The following is a 24,472-nucleotide window of genomic DNA, read 5'->3' as shown; positions in this document are numbered from 1 at the left end:
ACACTGCCAGCCCCATCCTCTGCTGCTGTGGCATCTAATACAAATATTAAAGAGTAAGGGCTGGTGCACACCGAGTGGCTTTTTCAGCGTTTCTGCAGCCGCTTGCGGCTGCGGATCCGCTTGGTCAATGTATCTCAATGGGGTGGTTCACACCAGAGCGGGAGGCGTTTTGCAGAAACGCATACTCCCGGGGTGAGGCATTTTTTGGATTGTGGATGCGTTTCTGCCTCAATGTTAAGTATAGGAAAAACGCAAACCGCTCTGAAAAACGCCAGTTCAGAGCGGTTTTGCAGGCGTTTTTGTTACAGTAGCTGTTCAGTAACAGCTTTACTGTAACAATACATGAAATCTACTACACCAAAAACGCTTCACAAAACCGCAAAATGCTAGCTGAAACGCTACAGAAAAAGAAGAAAAAGTGTTTCAAAATCTGCTAGCATTTTGCGGATCTGCTAGCGGTTTTTGAGGTGCACCAGGCCTTACTGTCGGGCAGAAAATCAAAAATCAATTCTTTATTTTTATCTAGTAAACAAGTAATAAGGATGCTAACCAGGCAATCCAAAAGTTAAAAATCACTCTTATTTTTCTTCTCCATAAAACATCATTCCCCAGTTTCCCTGGCTCTTATTTGGTACATCTGCCGCACAAAAGAAGTTGCAGTGTATGCTGGGTTTTCTTTTTTTCTTCGTTACTTTCCCCTCAGACACAACTAAAGCAGCCTGATTTGCTAAAGCCTCTTCCCCTCCTGTTTTCCCCTCCCACACCTCTGTTCCTCTCTGATTTGCCAATATTTCTCAATGCACTTTCTACTGCAGAGCTGGTTGGGAGTTTCTGAAGACTGTCTGGGAGGAGGGCGGACAATGCATACACAATCAGGCAGAGGAGAGTAAGGGAGGAAATGATGTCAGAATTGGCTTCAAGATAGACACAGACAAAACGGAAATCCTAATAAGGATTATTTCTTTTTTTACTGTAGAAAAATCACTAAAATCAAGATGTGGACAGTACAATACATATGTTATGTAAGTAGAGCAAGTATTTATCTACTTATATATGTGTTTCTTTTTCTGAGATAGTATGGCTGACAGCTCCACTTTAAGTGGATGCATTTGGGCTTCCTGTAGGGGTGCCACTGCTGGATCTGTTCCAACATGGCTGATGTAGATATATGGATCAAAGTGTTGGACAGAGTTCAATCCCCTTTAATCCTCTCCAGCACCATGCAGCGCCACGTAACAACATTATGCTGGTGCATATGAGAGGGGGCAGAGCTACAGTTCAAGAGCTGGCACTGAACACTCCCTAGATGCCGATTTGCTTGTTTGCTTTAGAGTGAGGAGATACAGACCCTTCAGATCTCCACTGCCACCAGGATTTCACATTCACCCAGCACCCTGGAAAAATATAAGTGCAGGGAGAGGGGGGAAGCATGAGTGATCGCAAAATAGGATTGGAAAGGGTTAAGAGTCTGTCGCTGATCTTGTTTATGGAAACACCCATGCCTGGGGTCACTTATGAGTCTACCCTTTAACCCTCCTGTTTAGAGACTAAGTGCAAAGTGTACTGGGACAACGGTGAAGCTGTACAGCTACAGTAGGCCTTGCCACTGACAGCCATTAAGACAAGTGTGTTGATGACAACACTAAATTTGGACCTATAGGAGACAGGGACAGTGGCTGAAGGTATGTTGTGCTAAATTAAAAGTTGGGATAAGCACTTTAAAACTTCTAACAGCTGAACTTTTAACTTCAACTATCAGCTATGCTGACTATCATTTGGTACCTCCAACTTCTGCCTTTTGGGTGAGGCTTAATATCTTCGTAAATGTTTTGCTCATGCTCATCAATGTTAAGTTATGACATTTGCAGGCTATGGTATTAGGGCATTAAGCAGGAGTTTTAGTTTAGGTATTTTACTGCATTGTGTTCCCTTTGTTGTTGAAGTGTTTGTACCCTGTGGTGAAAATGGAAATTGTCAGCTTTCTCATTCCTGGAAAACACAATTAGAAAATATGTGTTAAAGTTGTTTTTTTAAAGATTATGTTACTGACCTGTCTTTTCTATTACCAAACTAATGGTTTTTCCACTCATTGGAAACAGAGTCAGCATTTCTTGATAGCTTGAGTCCACTTTAAAAGGGCTACCTCCGAAATAGATGGAGAGCAGTTCTGTCCCTACTCCCAAATTTAAAACATGCCACACACTAACTTCATTCTGGCAAATACTCATTTGCAGGGAATCCATGATCCCATTTATAGCTGTGAAAATAGAATAATGAGATGATTAGCTAGGTAGCTAGATAGCCGGAGTCTTACACAAATTTTTAATAAAAGCATTAGAATTAATCAGTGATAACAGAAGCAATCAAAATAAAGTTCCAGATAAGTGTCCACTATGGATATATGAAATACACTAAGGTTAAGCAGTAAAAATGAGCAGGCACACCACCAGTTGCATATAAGTATATTTTTAGCAGACTAGCACACCAGATTCAATAGATAGAAGGTAATGCATAGAAGGTCACTTAAATGGGGCTTAATGGGACAGAAAGGAAACCACAGAAAAAGAGCTAATATCTTCCCTCACAGTGGTTTTCAACAGTGGTCGAATGTTTTTAATAATTTGGAATGTTGGCCTTTTCCAGTGAAGATGATTGGAAAAACACATTAGCATATGTGTTCAGAAATTAGAGAGCTTGACTAAATAGTAAGCTGCTCAATATGCACCTAGGGCCATTCTAAGGCAGAGGGCTGTGAGGTAATGTTTTCATAATATGTAGCATATGCCATATTATAAACTATGGGAAAGTGAGAACTAAAATCACATTATATAATAGTTATTGAAATAGAAGTTAGCATATGACATCACAGCATCATTTAATCAGACCAATCAGAAGACAGAATTGTAGTAAACATAGGATCAACGATGTTGTATATAAATGAGTAGAAGGGAAAGATTCAGGCATCTTTTACACACACACACACACACACACACACACACACACACACACGCACACACACGCACGCACGCGCACACGCACGTGCACACGCACACGCACACACACACACACAGAAAAAAGATTTCCACAGACAATAGCCTCAATATTCACACAGATTACATAACAATTTGTCCTGATTCTTTTTTAATCTTATTGATTTTTACCTTTTATGGAAATCAATAACAGGGATGAGCAGAAACTACGCCAGTGTGAATTTACGCATCGTAGTTCGCATCTACGCATCGTAGTTTGTAGGTGAAGTTTCAAAACTACGCTTATGAATTTACGCGTAGCGAAGTACCACTACGCGTAGCTTACGCCCACTATGCGTAGTTAACCTGTGTATTGCGTAGTGAACTACGAATGCGTTACTCGCGTCTAATTTTCTGCGTGCGATTGTATGCTTATAAATTTACGCTTTGGAAAGGGGAATGTACGAATAGAGTTCCCTGTATAAGCATTTTAAAAGAGGAATTAATGCGTAAAATTTTCTGCATACGAGCATCAGCATCCGCATACACTACGCTTCGAACTACGTGTAATTGCGTATTTTAACGCGTATTCTAGGAAATGCATACGAAGTGAATATTTGATTTTGAAGCCGTAGTTTGTCGAAGCGTAATTGCGTAAAACTACGCGTAGTTCCAGCGTAGCGAAGTTGGCTGACTACGATCAACCCTGTATGACAAACTAAACAAACACATTGTTTTTAACGTTCATGAGAATGTTCATGACATATTCGTGAAAATTGTGGTAGGAATTGCACGCATAAAGTTTTGAGATTTCAATATCATTAATATTGTTAAACAAAACTATTTGTTTTTAAATTTATATTAATCCACAACTTATTTAATTTTGGCCAAGCCAACTGTGGCAAACTTTTGATTCACAAAGATACCACAGCCAGCATCTGAAAAATTGTTTCAAAATGGGGACTGAGAAGTAAGAGAGAGCTGGGTACTTGTGAAACTGTTTTGCATTTGACTTGAAGTTGGGGATTGTCCAAGTGACCAGGAAAACAGTGACCTCCATAAGATGAAGCCTATGTTGTTGTAGGAGGAGTCAATCTGCTAAGGTGAATACATGTATTTTCTTTTGAATTAGTTATGAGTTTAACCACTTCACCGCTAAGGGAGTTTTCCCTTTATGGACCAGAGAAATTTTCTCATTTCAGCCCTCCTCCCATTCATTCACCAATCACTACTTTATCACCACCAATTAGGCTTTCTTTGGGTGGTACATTTTGCCTAAAATATTATATTCTTCTATATGCATTTAAACAGGAATAATTAAAAAAATTGAAAATATTTTCTCAGTTTTTAGCTGTTTGCCCATTTGTGCCGGTTATTACAACCTTTAAATTACAGTTAGTCCCCGACTTACAAACTCCTGACTTACGAACGACCTGCTGAAACGAATGGAATGGATTCTGTGTTTCCATGGGAACAAGTCAAAAAATGTTTTTTTAAAATTGGACTTGTAGTTTTTGAGAACATCGATTTTAAAAAATGTTAAGAAAAAATGGCTTTAAAACGTGTATAAGCAGGTACAGAGGGCAGAGGTGACACAGAGGGGGACACTAGAGGCACAGGGGTGCACAGAGTAGGTACGGAGGACAGAGATGGCACCATGTTCCGACTTAAAAAAAGATTCAGGTTAAGAACTAAACTACAGTCCCTATATCGTTAACCAGGGACTACGTGTATGTCCCTAGTACAATGTATGGTGACAATATTTTTTTCCGTTTTGCATCTGTCACTAATTACAAGTCTTTATTTGCAAAAATAACAGTAATATACCATCATGGCATACATTTTGGGAAAGTCCCTAAGATAACGATGTATGTATTTTTTTTATGTCATTTTTTTAAAAAAATGTACAGTGGTGTGAAAAACTATTTGCCCCCCTCCTGATTTCTTATTCTTTTGCATGTTTGTCACACCTAAATGTTTCTGCTCATCAAAAACTGTTAACTATTAGTCAAAGGTAACATAATTGAATGCAAAATGCAGTTTTAAATGATGGTTTTTATTATTTAGTGAGAAAAAAAAACTCAAAACCTACATGGAGCTGTGCGAAAAAGAAATTGCCCCCTGAACCTAATAACTGGTTGGGCCACCCTTAGCAGCAATAACTGCAATCAAGCGTTTGCGATAACTTTCAACGCGTCTTTTACAGCGCTCTGGAGGAATTTTGGCCCACTCATCTTTGCAGAATTGTTGTAATTCAGCTTTATTTGAGGGTTTTCTAGCATGAACTGCCTTTTTAAGGTCATGCCACAACATCTCAATAGGATTCAGGTCAGGACTTTGACTAGGCCACTCCAAAGTCTTCATTTTGTTTTTCTTCAGCCATTCAGAGGTGCATTTGCTGGTGTGTTTTGGGTCATTGTCCTGCTGCAGCACCCAAGATCGCTTCAGCTTGAGTTGACGAACAGATGGCCGGACATTCTTCTTCAGGATTTTTTGGTAGATAGTAGACTTAATGGTTCCATCTATCACAGCAAGCCTTCCAGGTCCTGAAGCAGCAAAACAACCCCAGACCATCACACTACCACCACCATATTTTACTGTTGGTATGATGTTCTTTTGCTGAAATGCTGTGTTACTTCTACGCCAGATGTAACGGGACACGCATCTTCCAAAAAGTTCAACTTTTGTCTCGGCGGTCCACAAGGTATTTTCCCACAAGTCTTGGCAATCATTGAGATGTGTTTTTTAGCAAAATTGAGACGAGTTTTAATGTTCTTTTTGCTTAAAAGTGGTTTGCGCCTTGGATATCTGCCATGCAGGCCGCTTTTGCCCAGTCTCTTTCTTATGGTGGAGTTGTGAACACTGACCTTAATTGAGGCAAGTGAGGCCTGCAGTTCTTTAGATGTTGTCCTGGGGTCTTTTGTGGCCTCTCAGATGAGTTTTCTCTGCGCTCTTGGGGTAATATTGGTCGGCCGGCCACTCCTGGGAAGGTTCATCACTGTTCCATGTTTTTGCCATTTGTGGATAATGGCTCTCACTGTGGTTCGCTGGAGTCCCAAAGCTTTAGAAATGGCTTTATAACCTTTACCAGACTGATAGATCTCAATTACAGTACTTTTGTTCTCATTTGTTCCTGGATTTCTTTGGATCTTGGCATGATGTCTAGCTTTTGAGGTGCTTTTGGTCTACTTCTCTTTGTCAGATAGCTCCTATTTAAGTGATTTCTTGATTGAAACAGGTGTGGCAGTAATCAGGCCTGGGGGTGACTACAGAAATTGAACTCAGGTGTGATAAACCACAGTTATTTTTTAACAAGGGGGGCAATCACTTTTTCACACAGGGCCATGTCGATTTGGAGTTTTTTTCTCACTAAATAATAAAAACCATCATTTAAAACTGCATTTTGTGTTCAATTATGTTATCTTTGACTAATAGTTAACGGTTTTTGATGAGCAGAAACATTTAAGTGTGACAAACATGCAAAAGAATAAGAAATCAGGAAGGGGGCAAATAGTTTTTCACACCACTGTATATAATTGTTTTATCTTGGTAACTATTGGAGGGGAGGTAAGGGGTTAATTAATGTATGTATGTAATTTATGTAGGTGTCATTTTATTTACTTTTTTTCTCTCGTGTACTGAACCATAGACAGAGGAATCAGAATCTTTTATTTCGCCAAGCATGACTGGGTCATGCCCGGAATTGGGTTTGGCGCAATACACAGTTCAAGAAGAAGACATAGATACATAGGCGCACAAGCATGCAGCGACTAAAAAGCAAACTGTACAGGAGCAAGGCAATTTACAGTATACATAACAGTTCTGGAAAGTGACATGAGAAAGGGCCGCACAATTTAGTCCCTGGTCTGGTTGACTGGTTGGCCTCAGCTTACGGGAGGGGGTGGTGTTTACCGGCAGGTGTATTTGGAAGGAATTTAAGAGGCTGACAGCCGTGGGGAAAAAAAGTGTTCCAGTGCCTGACAGCTCTGGTAGAGATGGCTTGATATCTCTGGCCTAATGGGAGCGGACAGAAGTAGCGGAGGCCTTAGGTGGGAGGGATCGTTGGCGATCCTCAGTGCCCTAGACCTCATTCTCATGTTGTGTAGGAGGGCAGGTGAGGGGAGGGGTCTTCCACTGACCTGATGACCCTCTTTTTTTAAATCAGCCTTTATTTAAAGCATTCAAGGAACAAATAACAATTATGAACCAAACAAATCACAATCCAAAATACAGCAGCGAAACAGTACCCCAATTAAGGGTAAAGAATAGGTATCTTAAATCCATACAACCATGCAATAGTCGTGTATTTTACTAACGAGCCTGAGATAATTGAGGTACAACCTTCCCTATGTTGCAATGAAGAGAAAACTCAACCCATATAATCAATTTCCGTACACTGCCCGCATCTAGTCAATTAACCTTAGCCCACCATTCCTAATATCCCATCTTGTATCATAGAAAACTCCGCTAAGCCCGGGGTGTCAAGCCAACCAGCCCAAATTTTTTCAAACTTACTTGAGGCTCCTCTATGGGTATATATTAATTTTTCTAATTTTAAGTATAAGTTTACTTGTTTTATCCACATATTAACTGTTGGCGGGTTAGGGTCCTTCCACATAACCAAAATAAGTTTCCTTGCTTGGAACAGCAATCTTTGAAGCATTATGTGCAACGGTTCTTGATTTTCCATCCCCACCAGCAGACCCAAAACACAGGATTTCAATATTCTTGTGATCTTTTGCTTTGAGACAGTATCGACTATGTCGAGCACCTCCCTCCAGTACCTTTGAAGTTTGGGGCAATTCCACAACATGTGGAGTAGATCTCCATGATCTCTTTTACATTTTGGGCAGATTGGATCTTCACGACACCCCATTGCATGCATTCTTTTAGGAGTTAATAGATTTCTATGAATGATGTTTAATTGGGACAGTTTTTGGGAAGCATTTGACGACACCATTGGGATCAATTGTAGTATCTCCACCCAGTCTTCCTCCGATAATTCCCCCAGATCCTGAACCCAGCCTACATAGCATTTGAGAGGGAACTTCTTCAAGAATTGACCAAGTATCATTGCGTAGCTAGATGAAATAAATCCTCTCCTTTCCGAGTTTTGTGATATTAAATTATATATGGGGGAGGGATAAAGTTCCAGAGAGTGAGTAAGTCTCTGCTTCTGTATCGCATGCGAAAGTTGGATGTATTGATATTCTAGCATATGTGTGATTGTTTTCCCCCCCATTAACTGTAGTATATCTGGCAGAGGTTTTAGAGCTCCCCTTATCAATATTTGGTCTATTGAAGAGATTCCCTCTCTTGCCCAGTGCTGCAAAAATTCTAGATGTGCTAATTCTGACAACCATTCATTTTTTCTTAATGGAGTATATGCTGTTACCCCTTTAATCTCCTGCATGGTGCGCAAGCGGTTCCATATCTTTTGAAGCATTAACAGGCTGGGAGTTTTGTTCACTAAAGGGTTGCTAATTCCAGCTTCTAGTGCTGCATAAATTGAGGTTTCCCTCGTAAAGTGGTTAAGTAGTAGCCTACTGGAGTCTAGTAGTTCCCGCTTGTCCCACCCCACCAAGTGTTGGGTCTGTGAAGCCAGGTAGTAGACCCAGGCATTAGGAACAGCCAGTCCACCTTCCTCTTTTGAATATTGCAAATATTGAAGTTTGATTTTGATTCTGCCTTGCCCCCATATAAAATCCCTAAATATTTTGTCTATAGTTTTGAAGAGTTTGAGGTTGAGCCATATTGGAGCATTGTGTAATACATATAATAGCTGAGGCATAGTGACCATTTTTAATAGGTTAATTCTAGCGACTGGGGAGAGAGGCAACTTGGCCCAGGTTTTAAGTTTTTGACTAATCCTCAATAATAGAGGGTTAATATTGTATTGTTCATATAAAGTGACTTCCGGTGTTATAATAACTCCTAAGTATTTAAAAGATGTTACCTTCAGGATTTGATTACAGTTAGCTGGTAAGGGGCTATGTGGTTTATCAATAAGCATAATTGATGATTTTTCCCAGTTCACCCTTAGGCCCGAGAATTCCCCAAATCTATGCAGAGTATCCATAACTTCGGGTAATGTCTCTTCTATATCCTGTAGGAATAGAAGTGTGTCATCTGCATATAATGCTACTTTTTCTTCAATTATCCCGTATTTAAAACCTTTTATTTTATCGTTCGTCCTTATCAATTCAGCCAAGGGTTCTATCGCTATCACAAATAGTAGGGGCGATAGAGGGCACCCCTGCCGTGTCCCTCTACCTAACCTGAATTGTTGTGAAAGGTGTCCATTAACCCTCAAGCGGGCACTGGGGGCATGGTACAGGATCTGAACCCACTTGCAAAATACTGGTCCAAATTGCATCTCTTGAAGGACCTCCAGCAAGTATACCCATTCAACACTGTCGAAGGCCTTGGCTATATCAAGTGAGAGAATTGCTCTATCCCCTACATTATCAGCAGGTAATTGTAAATTTAAAAAGGTACGTCTAATATTAATAGCAGTAGATTTCGATGGTATAAAACCTGACTGGTCCGGTTTGATTATACTAGTAATTATTTTAGCTAATCGATTAGCCAAGACCTTCGACAGAATCTTCACGTCCACTGTCAGCAATGAAATGGGCCTATAGGAGTCTGCCCGTAACGTGTCTTTGCCCGGTTTCGGGAGTAAAATAATATCCGCCTGCGCCATTGATTGTGTTAGTGTCCCCTTTTTATATATTTCTTGGAATACCTCTAGGAGTTTTGGGAGCAGTAGCTCTGAGTATCTTTTATATACCTCAGCTGGCCGTCCGTCACAGCCCGGTGCTTTATTTGCTGGAAATGAAGCAACTGCAATTTCCAGTTCTTCAAGTGTTATGGGGGCATCCAATATGACTCTATCCTCATCAGAAAGTTTAAGAAGGGGGATTGCGGTCAAATAGCAAACTAGTTCCTCTTTTTCATAGTTTACCTTGGAGCTATATAGCTCTTTATAGAACTGCTGTAGTTCCTCTACAATTTGGGGAGTATCTGAAACTACCACCCTCGTATGTGACATTAGGGCCCCTATATGGTTTTGTGGTTCCTGAGATTTAGTTATAACTGATAGCAAATGGCCTGTTTGATCTCCCTGTTCGAAGAAAGCCTGTTTTAAGAAAAATCTCTTATTATTAGCCTTAGTCTTTAGATACTCATTAAGATTCTCTTGCGCTTTAAGCCATAATGCCTTCAGATTGTCAGTTGGGTTTGCCACAAACTCTGTTTCAGATTCCATCATTGTGCGGATAAGCCTTTCATGCCTCTCTCTAGATTCCGACCTGATATTATTGATTTCTTTCACAAAAACTCCCCTTAGGAATGCCTTCAGGGTCTCCCAAACTAATATCCGTTTCATAGGATCACTATTAAATTGAAAAAATGTATTCAGATCATCAATGATCCTTGAATGCGTAGTTATTAATGACAACCAATAGGGGTTCAATTTCCATGGTAACTTTGGTTTGGCGCTATAGAGTGGATTCTTGAGCCAGACCCTTAAGGGCGAGTGGTCAGAAATTACACGTGCCATATATTCTGTCCTTTCCACCAATGGCAGAATTTCTGAGTTTCCTATAGCCAGGTCGATTCTAGAGAGAGACATGTGAGAACTACTGTAGCATGAGTATATCAAATCATTCGGGTGGCTTTTCCACCACAAATCAAGTAAATTTAATTCTCCCATTAACCTTGCAAGAGGTGAGGGCTGACTTTCCTGCTGCCTAGTTCTGAATCTGTCTAACTTTGAGTTTAGGATCATGTTATAGTCCCCTATCCATAGCATGGGGAGAAACATTTTGTCCTTTAGCAAATCTATTATTATTTGTAAGCTGGAAGGTGAGAAAGGGGTGGGACATAGATGGCTACTATTATGCATTCCATATTATTAAATTTGCCATGAAGTATTACAAAACGCCCTTCATTGTCTATATGGGAGTAGGTGAGTTGGAACCCTATTTTGGCATGTATAAGAATGGACACACCTCTTGAGTAGGAGGTATGAGTGGAGTGGTATGTGTGAGATAACCATCGTTTAGATAGCCAATTTACCGTTTGTGGGGTTAGATGCGTCTCTTGTAGACATATCACCGAAGGGCCTTGCTTTTGAAGAAACGAGAATATTGATTGTCTCTTAACTGGGTCAGCTAAACCTCTCACATTCCAGCTTAGTACTGCCACATCAGCCATATTCCCCAGAAGATCCCATCATTATCCAATATGCATGGCTGTCCCCATAGATACCAAAACGGTTGCCGCTGTATTTTAAAGAACACAGAATTAACATAAACATAGCAAACTCCTCCACCCTCCATAGCCCTTAGCACCCACTGCTTTGCTGACAAAATAGCCCTCATTTCAAATAAAAGTTCAGTGTAGCTGATATTTTAGGTATAAGTCCTGAAAGCGCTGTTTGTGCAGTGATGCTTCAACTGTACGTGTAGATAGTGTCTCTTTATTTGCCAATAAAGATTGGGGAGTCACAAAAAGCAGCTGTTTTTCTCTTCTCCCAACCTATTGGCATATTATAATCATTCTGTAATAATATCGATCCTGTATAAGAGGTAACACCCCCAGTTTTTCAAAGCATTCCGCCTGAATAATATCCTTATTTTGCATCAACTGAGTATCGTTAGCAGGCGGTTGTCCAGCTTGCGCAAATAGCTATATTGCATATTATTGCCCATAGCGGGGGGAGGGGGGAAAGTGAACCTTAACGGAACATGTTTAATCTTACTTCATCCCTGCGGTTACTATCAGTCCTCCTCCGGTGAAGGGGTAGATTTTTTGACCAAATGCTGTTCATTTTCGTCCAACCATAGCATGGCTTCTTTGGCTGTCAGGAAAAAGTGAGCCTCGTTCTTTGCCAGTACTTTCAGTTTGGCTGGGTATAGCATAGCGTACTGCAACTGTAGCTTTTGCAAGCGGCGTTTCACCTCATAAAACTTCATCCTCTGTTTTTGGACCTCAGCCGAAAAATCTGGATAAAAGGATATTTTATGTTCGCCGTACTTAATGTTGCCTTTGAGGCGTGCCTGCCTTAGGATTACTTCTCGGTCTTGGTAGTGCAGCAGCTTGGCTAGTATTGGTCTTGGAGCAGCGCCTGGTTTGGGGGGTTTTGAGGGTACTCGGTGTGCACGTTCTACTGCGTAAACGTTTGAGAAGGACTCTCTTCCAAACACTTCAGTCAGCCAATGTTCTATGAAGGCTGTAGGTTCCGTTTTCTCTGTCTTTTCCGGGAGGCCCACAATTCTTACATTATTTCTACGCAGTCTGTTCTCTATATCGTCTGATTTGTCAGTATTGGCAATAGAGTGCTTAATTACTCTCTTCAGGTCTCTTATTGCTGGGGCCAATGAGTCCTCTACTTCGCTGACTCTGGATTCCAGCTCTGATGTTCTTTTTCTGATGTTAGACATGTCCTGTCTTATGAGGATCAACTCTTCTTTTAGGCCTCCCGTCTGTTGCGTAAGCGACATTATAGCCGCATTACAGGTATTAACGGCTGCTAATATTTCACTTAAAGATGGTTCTTTAGTGTCGGACTGGTTGTTACAGTCCTCCTTGCTCACATTGTTTCTTGCTGCAGCAGGTACTTCCAGCGTATTGCTAGTTTCCCACTCTAGCTCTGCAGCATCAGCGCCATCTTGGCTTAATGCTTCTGCCTCCTCGTGTTCCCCTTGAGTCCCCTCATTTACCTCGTCGTGCTGAGCCAGCTTCTCCTGCTCACTGCTTTTCACTGACCTGGCGTCCTTGTGGGCAAATTTTTCCAGCCTGGCCACCATATCTTCCCTCGGGGCGGTTGATGTCTGTGAGCGTGTTTGCTTAGAGACGGCGCCATCTTGTCTGCGCGGCGTCTCCGCAGGGCCGCCCTCCTCCTTGCTTTTTCCCTTCATCTTGTCCGCTCACGGCGCTTCTCCGCGGGTCCGGATCGTTCTCCGTCTGTCCCTCTTTCCTCTGAGTGCTGTTACGAAGAGTGTCGGGTGTCCGCAGCTCTCACACAGGATCTAATAGACAAGATCAAGCCGGGAGCTGTGTGAGACATGTCTGCTCATATTGCCTGCTGGCCACGCCCCCTGATGACCCTCTTTAGTTTATTCCTGTCACTGGCGGTGGCGCCAGACCAAGATGGAAGAGCAGAGAATCGACTCAATGGTGGCGGAGTAAAGACCTGTCTCCTGGGCCATGCCGAACTTCCTCAGTTGGCGGAGGAAGAAAAAACTCTGCTGGGCTTTCCACTGGGTGGCGGTGATGTTAGTCTTTCAGCTGAGATCACTGGAGATGGTGATGCCCAGGACAAGGGCATAGGGTACCCTGACCACCTCAGAGCCATCAATGTAGATTAGGACTGGGGTGGGAGCAGACTTTCTGAAGTCTACGATCAGCTCAACTGTTTTTACTATGATGAGCACCAGTCTGTTCTACCTACACCAGAGGAAAATCCTCTCCACCTGCTGACAGTACTCTTGGACATTATCTATGGTGATAAGGTCGACAATGGTGGTGTCAGCGAACTTGATGACCTTAACAGAGTTCGCGTGGATCTGCAGTTGTTCAAGTAGAGCGTGAACAGCAGTGGAGATAGGATGCAGCCTTGGGGTGTGCCTGTGTTGGTGATCATTGCTTGTAAGTGGATGTCCCCCAGCTTGACAACTTGGGACCTGTTGATGAGAAAGTCCGTAATCCAAAGGCGTAAGGTGGGATGGATTCCGACTACGGCTAGATTCTCCTGAAGAATGTGTGGGCAGATAGTATTAAAAAATAGATCTAAAAGTCCACTGCGCTCTCACTTTTCAATCAGTATTGTACCAACCTATAAGACAAACAAACTACACATTGCGCAATTCTGTTATAAATAAACAGCACACAAACTCTGTGTAGTGTGAACTAAGTGCTGTCACTCATACAACCCACAATCAGAAAGGCTCACCGGATTTCCAACCACCTCATTTTCAGGTGGATCTCATGTTCAAAGTATGTTTCACCTGGGTACTTCAGTAAATCATATCATAAGTCTTGGTTTAAAACTTTTGGGGCCTGATTCACAAAGCGGTGCTAACAGTTAGCACGCTGGTGAAAAGCCCTTTATCATGCCTAAACTCAGTTTAGGCATGATAAGTTTAGGTGTGATAAGTTTAGGTGTGATAAGTTTAGGCATGATAAGTTTAGGTGTGATAAATTTAGGCATGATAAGTTTAAGCACCAACTGCGTTAACACCGCAGTGCACAGCTGATCAAAAGTTTTGCGCTAGCAAAGTCTGGTGCACTTTGCATAGAATTAAATGGCGCTGCTTTGCGTGCGGGACTTTGCACGCTATCTACACTTATCTAAACTTAGCATGCCTAAACTTATCACACCTAAACTTATCACACCTAAACTTATCACGCCTAAACTGGCTTTTCACCAGCATGGTGCAATGGTTATCACGCCTAAAGTCTCTAACTGGGTTAGCACCGCTTTGTGAATCAAGCCCTTAATCTTTGTTAAAACTTCAACAAAACACAATAAAACTTCATTGCGCAAAGCAGCTGCACCAAATAATTAACTCACAACTGCGCTTCTCACGCCAACTTCGCCACTTACAACCTCCAGATGTTCAAAGCAATTTTTGAATGAATCGCTCAAAAACATGCTACATGCAGTATACCTGCGATTTTGAAAAAAATCACAACGCTGCTGTGGGAACACCCTCATAGGATAACATTAGCCAAGCGCTTTTCAAATCACTGTTGATTTGAAAAACGCTCAGAAGCCCTCTTGATGTGCACCAGCCCTCCCTCATTCACCTTTGTTTCCCTCTTCCCCTAGTGCTGGGTGTCTGTGTCTTCTTGTCATACAGGAAAGCTAAATAAAAGTGCAATCCTGGTGGGGCAAATTATTATTATTTAGTATTTATATAGCGCCACCATCTTCTGCAGATGCATATATCCCTGCATCATATGGCTATCGCTTGCGCTATGTGACACTATGTGGCATATTCCACTAAACTGTCCAAACTAAGTCTATCTCCCGTTCCTCTCTCGGGGAGTTGTTCCAGCGCTGTCCCCTCTCCAAATTTGCTGCTACCAGAAGCCCTCAGAAACACTTCTGTCCTTGAGTACTTCCAAAGATAGCCAGCTCCGTAATACGCTAGCGCACTTTTGTGCATGGGCAGTATGGAGCCACCTGTATTCAGAAGCACTTGGGGACATAAGTACTTCTGGACTTATCAGGAATCCCCCCCCTTAAAAATCCTGCGTTTGCCCCTGCTCCCCCCCCCCCTTTGATCTAGTGCCCACACCCGCATTGGTACCGGGTACGCCACTTTCACTGTCTTGTTTCTTGTACTATGACTGCCTCCTTTTGTACTACAGTTGTCTGTCTTTATCATGTACTGTACTGCTGAGCTAGGCTGTTCCATAAATAATTCCATGTACTATCCTCTGTACTTGGCAGAAAAAACCTGATTCTGATACTAACCCTACCCAGGAGCGACCCACTCACTATTGATGGTTCTCTCCTGTGGGCCGGCCTTAGCACACAACAGGCGGGGCAGCTACTAGTGACTTCCTCAAGGGATCGGGAGTATCTTTGTTTTGATCTAAGTCCCTCTCCACATCCTCTCATTAGTAGCCTTGTGTTTATTATACATTCATAATCCCAGTTTAGATTGGGTCACTGACATAGTCAAGTTCAAATCAGCATGTTGCCTGAAGTTATACTGACCTTAAAGAGGAACTCCAGTGAAAATAATGTAATAAAAAAGTGCTTCATTTTTACAATAATTATGTATAAATTATTTAGTCAGTGTTTGCCCTTTGTAAAATCTTTTAAATCCCTGATTTACATTCCGACATTACATGGTGACATTTTTACTGTTGGCAGGTGATGTAGCTGCTGCATGCTTTTTTGGCAGTTGGAAACAGCTGTAAACAGCTATTTCTCACAATGCAACAAGGTTCACAGACAGGAAACTGCCAGGAGTACCACGTCCTCTGAGTTTCTTGTGGGAGGGGTTTCACCACAAAATCAGTCTTACAGCGCCCCCTGATGGTCTGTTTGTGAAAAGGAATATATTTCTCATGTAAAAGGGGGTATCAGCTACTGATTGGGATAAAGTTAAATTCTTGGCCGGAGTTTCTCTTTAAGGGCATAGGCCCTGGGAAGGCAGCAGCTGCTCGCCTGAAGTATCATGATATTCTAGACCTTTTTGACAAGAGGAGTGAAGACACCCTTCATGCTCATTGCATCTATCCACTTTAAAAGCCACTTCTTTATTGAAATTCTTTAAAATGGCATTAGCCAAGGCACAAAACCACAGGGGGGTGAGAGGAATCAAACATATGGTACAGGCCAACAGCTGTTTTGCATGCTGCTTCAAGCTCCTAACAAAGCACCATGCTAGTAAGTGCAAAACAGCTGTCGACCTGTACCACTTGTTTGATTCCACTCTCTCCTGTTGTTTTGTGCTTTGGCTTATGCCATTAAAGAGACACTGAAGCGAAAAAAAAATGATGATATTATGATTTGTATGTGTAGTACAGCTAAGAAAAAAAACATTAAGATCAGATACATCAGTCTAATTGTTTACAGTACAGGAAGAGTTGAGAAACTCCAGTTGTTATCTCTATGCAAACAAGCCATTAAGCTCTCCGACTAACTTAGTCGTGGAGAGGGCTGTTATCTGACTTCTATTATCTCAACTGTAATTGAACTGTTTACTTTTCCTCTGCTAGAGGAGAGTTCTTTACTTCACAGACTGCTCTGAAAGACTCATTTTGAATGCTGAGTGTTGTGTAATCTGCACATATTATAGAGTGATGCAATGTTAGAAAAAACACTATATACCGGAAAATAAAAATATGAGAATATTTTCCTTGCTGCTAATCTTCTAGTAAATATTCATAGTACACAACCAATTCATTATATCATATATTTTTTTTCGCTTTAGTGTCTCTTTAAGTGTGACTCCTTGATATGTCGATCTAATCTAGATTTGGTGTGTTGCACTCCTTGAAGTTGCAGCAAGTGTTTCCTTTGCACCTTATCATTATTGCATCTATGACTGTTCGATCAAACTCCTGCCAGGGGCCAAGATTCCCTAAAGAAGAATATGGATGAGCTAAAATTTTGCACACTAATAATTTTGTAGAGAAATTTGGATTTACGATGAGTCATAATTTCTCATTCGCAAACCTTTGTTTTCTTGTGCTCATAAACTTTAATGCATTTATGCAAAAAAGTTTTCTGATGCTACATGTGTCTTCTCATGTGCGAAAATGTGTTTTCTTATGCCCTACAGACTTTAATGCATTTATGCGAAAATGTGCTTTGTCATATATAAAAATATGTTTTCTTAAGCCCCGTTTACACTGCACGTGTTTCTAGCCGCGTTTTGGAAATGCGTGCAGGTGGCCGACACGCACAACATCAGACAGTGCATAGAGTGCACTGTCTGATGTTCACACTGCATGCGTTCCGGACCTGTGCGGTCCGGGAATGCATGCTGCACGCATTTTTTGCCAAAACGCGTGGCTGTCCCATTCACTTTTCAGTGATGGGATCAGCCACGCAACGCATTCAAACGCCTTTTTCTGAACCAGAACTTAAAACCCTTAAATGCTATATTACTGAGAATTTTTAGAAGGATTTCATCAGACCCTCCTCTGCCTCTTTAGGCAGGGATTTTCTTAGAGCAAAAGAAGGATGGCTCCTTGCAGCTTACATTGCTTAGTAGGACATAAATAATTAAACAATTAAAGGACAACTGTAATGAGAGAGATATGGAGGCTGCCATATTTATTTCCTTTTAAACAATATCAGTTGCCTGACTATATGCTAATCCTCTAATACTTTTAGCTATAGACCCTGTACTAGCATGCAGCATATCAGGTATTTCTGATGTTATTGTCAGATCTGACAAGATTATCTGCATGTTTGTTTCTGGTGTGATTCAAACACTACTGCAACCAAATAGTCTAGCAGGGCTGCCAGGCAACTGGTATTGTTAAAAAGGTAATAAATATGGCAGCCTCCATATCCCTCTCGTTACAGTTGTACTTTAAGAATCCCTACCCACTTCCTCTGTTGTAAAAGATCCTTGGTGACATATAAAAATATAGACAGAAGCACCTTTGATGTACTGTATACTTGAATGCTGACATTTGGACAGCTGGCTATAGGTATCCTGTTGAGAGCAAAGGAACGGTGTGTATTTCTAAGAGATTTAGCATAGATTTTTAAAACGGTTAATTTCCAAATTTCAAAATTCCAATAGAGTAAATGTAAAAAAAAAAAACGGGTGCTAGGGAACTGGCGCATGCCATCCACAGCTGCGTGTGCACCCCCGTATGCAGCGGAAACACCCCAAGTGCAGACCATTGCCTGAAGCCTACCCATGGCTGCATGCCGCGCATGCACGCCAGGCACTGGCAGCTAGCACTGACATAGGGACACAGGTGGATGCAGAGTCTGCTGTGTTTAATATATTATTTTTAATAGATTATACATACTGTGCATGAGGCTCCATTCTGATGTTTTATGGTTGGTTTGGTTTCCTGATACTGATCTGTGAGATCTTTTAGCCTCCTCATGGAACCAACTGAGAGTTTCATCTAATACAAAGAAAAAAAGGATGTGTTCTTTGTCTGTCACTACCTGAAGAAAAATAAATATTAATGACATTAATTATTTTGTTATTAATTTTAATTACAGTAAATTATGCATTTATTTAGTGTATTGACATGGAGGTACGGATCCTCCGGTGAGGCGGCACTGAGCAGTTTAACATTGGTTTGGAGAGGGAGAGGGGACGGGTCTTACCAGTGGTATGAACCTGGAATATAATTACTACCCACCTCACCTGGAAACACTCAGGTGGTGAATAATGAAAAGGAGGGAGGGAACGACTGGGGGAGTTGCACTATTGTAGCATTGTACTCACTATGTGTTATTTGTACAGTATTCCTCTGACGAAGCCCTATGGGTGAAAAATGTTGGGTTTTAGTTATTAGATATTAAGCATCTTTGTATGAGGAGTAGGTACATGTACCTCCGATACATTATTGTATCATTTTGTTAGGACCTCTATTGTCTAACTGACAGCAGTTACAAGTACATGGGTAAGCTATTGGGTGATGGGGCATTCATCCACTATAGATAATGCTTGTATGAAGGTCCTATGAAAGACTCGTGATACTCCATACCCCCAATAAGTATTGGGTGTTGGTGTCTTTTTTTTTTGTTTGTACATCCTCAATTTTAATGCATTACTGATTAAAAGTTATATTTGATGTTATTTTAATACCAACGTAAGAGAGAGGATTTTTATGAGGGCTGGTCTTAAGATGGCCACACACCATACAATGTTTTAAATATCTGTTCAATTCAAGAATAACAATCAATTTTTCTGACTGATTGTAACAATTCAAAAATCTGACCAATGTACCACACACGTTCAATTTTTCCCCAATCATTAATATAATAATTGAAAGCTCAGAAAAAAAATTATTGGAACTGTACATCAAGTAAATGACAATCCATTACACACCATACAATTCTTGATAAAGTTGGTCTTAAATTTCCAACATGTCAAATCTCCCAAAAAAATCTGAAAAAAAAATGAAATTTGATTGGATTTATCAATCGAAAACAAAGAAAAGCTCTCTGTTTTTTCGGGACAACTGATCGAAATTATCGAATTGGTGGAAAATTGGATCTTTTAATTGTATGGTGTGTGGCCACCTTTAGTGCATTAAGCACTACAACATTGTGTGCTGTTCCCATCTGAATGGCAACTGAAGAGCTGACATAGTGCATTCATTGTAAACCAGCCCTTAATCTTATCATTTATTCTATGCATCAGCAGTTTTTAAATTAGGATGGAAAAGGCTGAACCAAATATCTGAAAAACTGACCAATATTGTAACTGGTTCCTCTGAATTAGTGCGTTTAGAGATAGTACACAAAAACTGAGAGATAAAAATATGTAATAATATGGAGATGTATGTCCCAATCGATCACAAATCAGACTTAAAAATTCACAAAATGCAAATTTTATTGTTAAAAAATTGTTTTAAAAAAAGCATGCAAAATTTTATAAAGAATGCCAAACCCCCTTATCACCAGCCCCTCTCCCTCCCGTCCTCACTCAGGACACTGCATCCGGATCACTCATATACCTGATGTTTCTTCATAAATGAACCCTTTATCCAATTCAAATAATTGGCTGTGTCAACTAGGAGCGGAAAAAAGATCAGAAGTAATTGTCCCAGTAATTAGCAGTTCAACATGATTGTGCAGAATCCAAGCAAAGTTCAAGGTGTTATTGAAAGGGTTGTAACCAAGCAGTTAGTTGCGGAATAGCATGCACCTAATCACAAAGCCATATTGGTAAGCAAGATAAATAAGTCCCAGAGATTGGATATAGCTCACGCAAGCTAATGTAGATCAGTATTGCATTCATATGAAGTTAGTAGCTTGAACACAGGTACAGAGTGTAGCTGACATGCAATAGGATACACTGTGCATACAATAAAACAAAATGTAATTGCATATACTGTGGAGGTGCTGGCATACCACAGTTCAATAAAAGTGGATCCACAAACCAGATAGCCGAGCAGTCATCTTAATAGTGTCCGGGGTATAGCAATCCAGTGTTGGCCTCACCGCAGATGCGGTATGGAGGGCAGCGGTGGCTTGGTAGGCTGAGATGACAAGTAGATTGTGCAGAAGTAATAAGAGGCTGCTCACATGTAAGGGACGTAAGGAGATATAGGTCAGGACATCCCCCTGTATGAATGTCTTACCATCGCGATTCGCTGCTCAAAAGTCTAAGGCAGCTTCCTCTGGGCAAGCTAGCCCCTTATTACTTTGGTGGTGTATGTTTGCACTGCCCTATGCACTTTTAGGCACTGTCACTTTTTCCCTATGCACCTTTTTTCCCAGATATGGGACTTTGCACTTTAGTTCACTAACAGGCAATACTTGTTGGCAGCTATTTCCTTCCTTTTCATCCACTTTATTGTGTTTACACCAGCTTGATGCTTTATACACTGTATTGTGGCTCTCCATGATGTTACAATTTGTGATTATTCATGTTTATATATTTTTTTGGTCCAAGTGTGTTATCCAATGTTCGTATCCAGATGCTATTGATTATTGTTGCATTGTACTATGCATATACTTTTTTGATATCTGTATTTTCATTGGTACACTTTTGTCAGTTTTTTTCCCCCTTGGCTCTTGCTTTTAAGTGTTTTTATATTTCTTGCTTTTTTGAATAAAGATGAATCTATATTGACCCATATGGAGTGGTACTGTTTTTGCAGGGAACATCTTGCTTTGTTTATGGTATATACTGTTTCTAGTTCCTTTCTGCACACCCATTTACTACCCCTCACCTTTGGGGTTTGGCTGATGGTGCTTGCCCATTTTTTGTGGTTCAGGTAGAGCAGTCATGCAAAGTGAGGCCAGAGAGAGGCAGAGCTGCTCGGGTCTCAGGTACCCAGCATGTGTCACGCCATCTATTCCGACATGTTTTGCGGACTTCCGGCTTCCTCAAGGAGGAGTGCACACACACGACATTCACCCACTTTGTTTGTCCCTTCCTTTGGCCAATCCCATGGCGGATCACCCCAGCTCCACCTGCCCCCCCCCCCATCACTCACGGTGGGGGGACACAATGGACGCACGCACAATGCAGATGCTTCCACCATGTCACAGGCACTCTGCCCACCTGACCAGGACAGGTGGGGAGGGAGGAGATTAAGGAAAAGAGACACCACTGCTACCAAACCAAAAATTCTCATATAGTATTCATAGCAGCCTGTAAACAGGAAGGCTGTTCATGACATATCTCACATAATGGGTCACAAAAGTAAAAAAGCTGAGACCTATCATTTAAATTTGAAAGTGAGGTATATTAATCCCCCTACAAATCTGACTTAAAGCGGACCCAAACCAAACATTTTTTTAATTCAAAATATTTAGTTGCACCACTCATACTAAGATAAATAAACACTCCTTTAAGCCTATGAGCATTTAAGTCTATGCTTTTCACCCTTCTCTTTTCATAACTAGCGTTATTCAGGTGGCAGCCATCACTTATGAGCTTAGTAGGAGGTTTTAGATCATGGGTGTGTTTTCCATCAGCTACCCTCCCTCACAGGGGCATCGTCTATGTGAAATCTCACACAAGCTGAGATCACCTCCCCGTGACATCATCAGTAGCAGCCTGTGTTTTGTTATTGTTTTCTATCTCCTCCATCAGTTTGCTGGAAAAATCCCGGCAATTTAAAAAGAAGGGAGGGGTTCCTCCAATCAATGTAAAATATTTTATATTTGTCATCATGCAGCTGAAAAAAGGCTGCTATTTATCATTATAATTTAGAAAATAGATTTATTTCTGAAATCTTGTATTTTTAATTTGGGTCCACTTTAAGAATCCCAGAATCAAGATGGAATGGGGCAACTAGCCCAATCATCAAAATATAAATACAGTTATGAAAAAAGCCATATAGGGGCAGGCAATGCCACACTGAGACTGAAAAAAGGGGCACAGGAAGAGCAAGACACCTGCACAGACAAAGGACTCACAGAGGTAAAAAAGATGATAAGCTCACACACTCATTGATACCAGGGGGCACCATAGCCTCCAACTCAAATATCCATTTGGATTCCCTCTGCAAAAGGAGGCGATCCACGTAGCCACCTCTGATCAACCCATGAATGCGTTCTAAACCAATAAAACTCATATTTCACATTATACAACATATACCGCAGCTTTATCCATTAAATTCACCAACAGTCATATGCACAAAAGCAGTCCACAGTTTGTAATTCCTTAAACCTCCTACACTCACATATGCGGTACTTTGTTTCCAGCATAGAGTTTTAGTCGAGCTCTCCCCCGTGCGCTACTCCGGATTAGCGCTCCGTTAGATGCCGATCACCCACGCTGTACTGCTTGTCCGCGCATCTAACAAAACACAGCGTGGGGGATCGGCACCTAATGAATCCGGAGTAGCGCATGGGGGAGAGCCCGACCAAAACTCTATGCTGGAAACAAAGTGCCACATATGTGAGTGTACTAAAAGAATACTAAAAGATAAACAACCAAACATTTTGAACAATTGACAAAATGCAGTATAACCTAATCTCTGCAATCCGGCAGCCTGACACTCTGACCCACTGACATGTATAGGCCATTTAGTAGCCACCACATGTACAGTGTAAATACTAGTGACACTGAAGTGTTTGTGTGGAGAATAATAATGAACAAATTGGTGGATCTTGTAGAAGACAAAAAACACAGGGAGACCAGGAGCCCAATCTGGTGTGATAACAGGTCACTGGGTGGCATATGTGAATAATGAAGGATATATAATCACAAGCATGGGTTTCCTAGCAGGCAACCACTCAAGCAGGTATGGAAGTGCCGTCCCTACTCGGCCTTGCTTCTGACAAACCGATTGGTCACAACTCCAGATGAAAAGTTGTGCCCAGGAGATTCTCTGAGGGCACATACCCCAAGAGGGGGGAGGTAGGTCTCAGGTAGAGAGTTGGAAGCGCCCGTGGTATCAAAAGGTGACTTTATGTTACATCTTAGTCCAAGAGATAGAAAGTAGAAGAAAAAAGTGTTTGCTTAATTCCTGCCCCGCATCCGCCCCATCCATCACCAGCCAGAGGAAGAGCAGCAGGCACTTTAATTGACCTGATGAAGCGGCATAGGCTGTGAAACGTGTTGTCAAGTGTATTTAATAATAATAAAAAGTTGAGAAGTTTACCATCACTTCAACTTGAATATCATTGCTGAAGGTAGGAAAACTATTTTCTATCTCTTGCCATTTATGGTTATACGTAACATAAAGTCACCTTTTGATACCACAGGCGCCTCCAACCCTCTACCTGAAATTAACAAATTGGTTACTCACTAAAAAATCTTTCAACAAAGGAGTGTGTTAGGGGCTGAAAAAGGTCAAAAAGCCTCCTTACTAAAATGCTACATAGAACACAAGTTTGCCTTCTTAAAACAGAAGGCATTTACACACTCCTGGGAGTTCTGGTTTACCATGAGCTTGCTGGGCAATCTGAAAAACTGGGTGTTTCAAGTCCTCCTACCCCATACATCCATAATAATCCATGCCATGCACTGATGATGATCAACCTATCCGAAACAGTCTGTATGCATGTTGGATTTATTTGGCTCTGTAATATTAACAAGCTGACATATGATTGCATTCCAGTGGTTCAGGAGGTGTGTTTAGCTATCAGGGACAACAAAGAGATGATTTACTTATTCAGCAAAGATGCACTGTGGCACTGGCGAACTCAGGGGGCTATTCCAGGTGTCTGGAACCTCCCCCCTGCACTGAGCTGTGTATTCAGCCAGGGAAGCCCGCATAATATAAACAGCCTCATTCTCCCTCCCTTCTTACTTCTGGTGCCTCCCTCCAGCTAATAGAATGAGAGAGGCAGCCGAGCTTCCCTCACA

The 24,472-nt window shown here is 41.4% G+C and overlaps 1 protein-coding gene across 2 annotated transcripts in view; it reads right to left on the bottom strand.

Annotated features, from left to right (window-relative positions):
* Positions 1–24,472, bottom strand: part of LOC137527537 (coagulation factor VIII-like) — a 506,000-nt gene that overhangs the window by 286,765 nt on the left and 194,763 nt on the right. The window contains exons 12-13 of one of the 2 annotated variants that reach the window (XM_068248081.1): positions 18,492–18,636; positions 2,051–2,257 (exon numbers count right to left, since the gene is read on the bottom strand). In XM_068248081.1, coding sequence (XP_068104182.1) covers positions 2,051–2,257; positions 18,492–18,636 — 352 coding nt within the window. The remainder of the gene's footprint in view (positions 1–2,050; positions 2,258–18,491; positions 18,637–24,472) is intronic. The other variant, XM_068248082.1, reaches the window with a different exon arrangement.

The sequence above is a fragment of the Hyperolius riggenbachi genome, chromosome 8, assembly GCF_040937935.1.
Source record: "Hyperolius riggenbachi isolate aHypRig1 chromosome 8, aHypRig1.pri, whole genome shotgun sequence".
Classification (NCBI taxonomy): domain Eukaryota; kingdom Metazoa; phylum Chordata; class Amphibia; order Anura; family Hyperoliidae; genus Hyperolius; species Hyperolius riggenbachi.
This window is presented reverse-complemented; position numbering and strand designations above follow the sequence as displayed.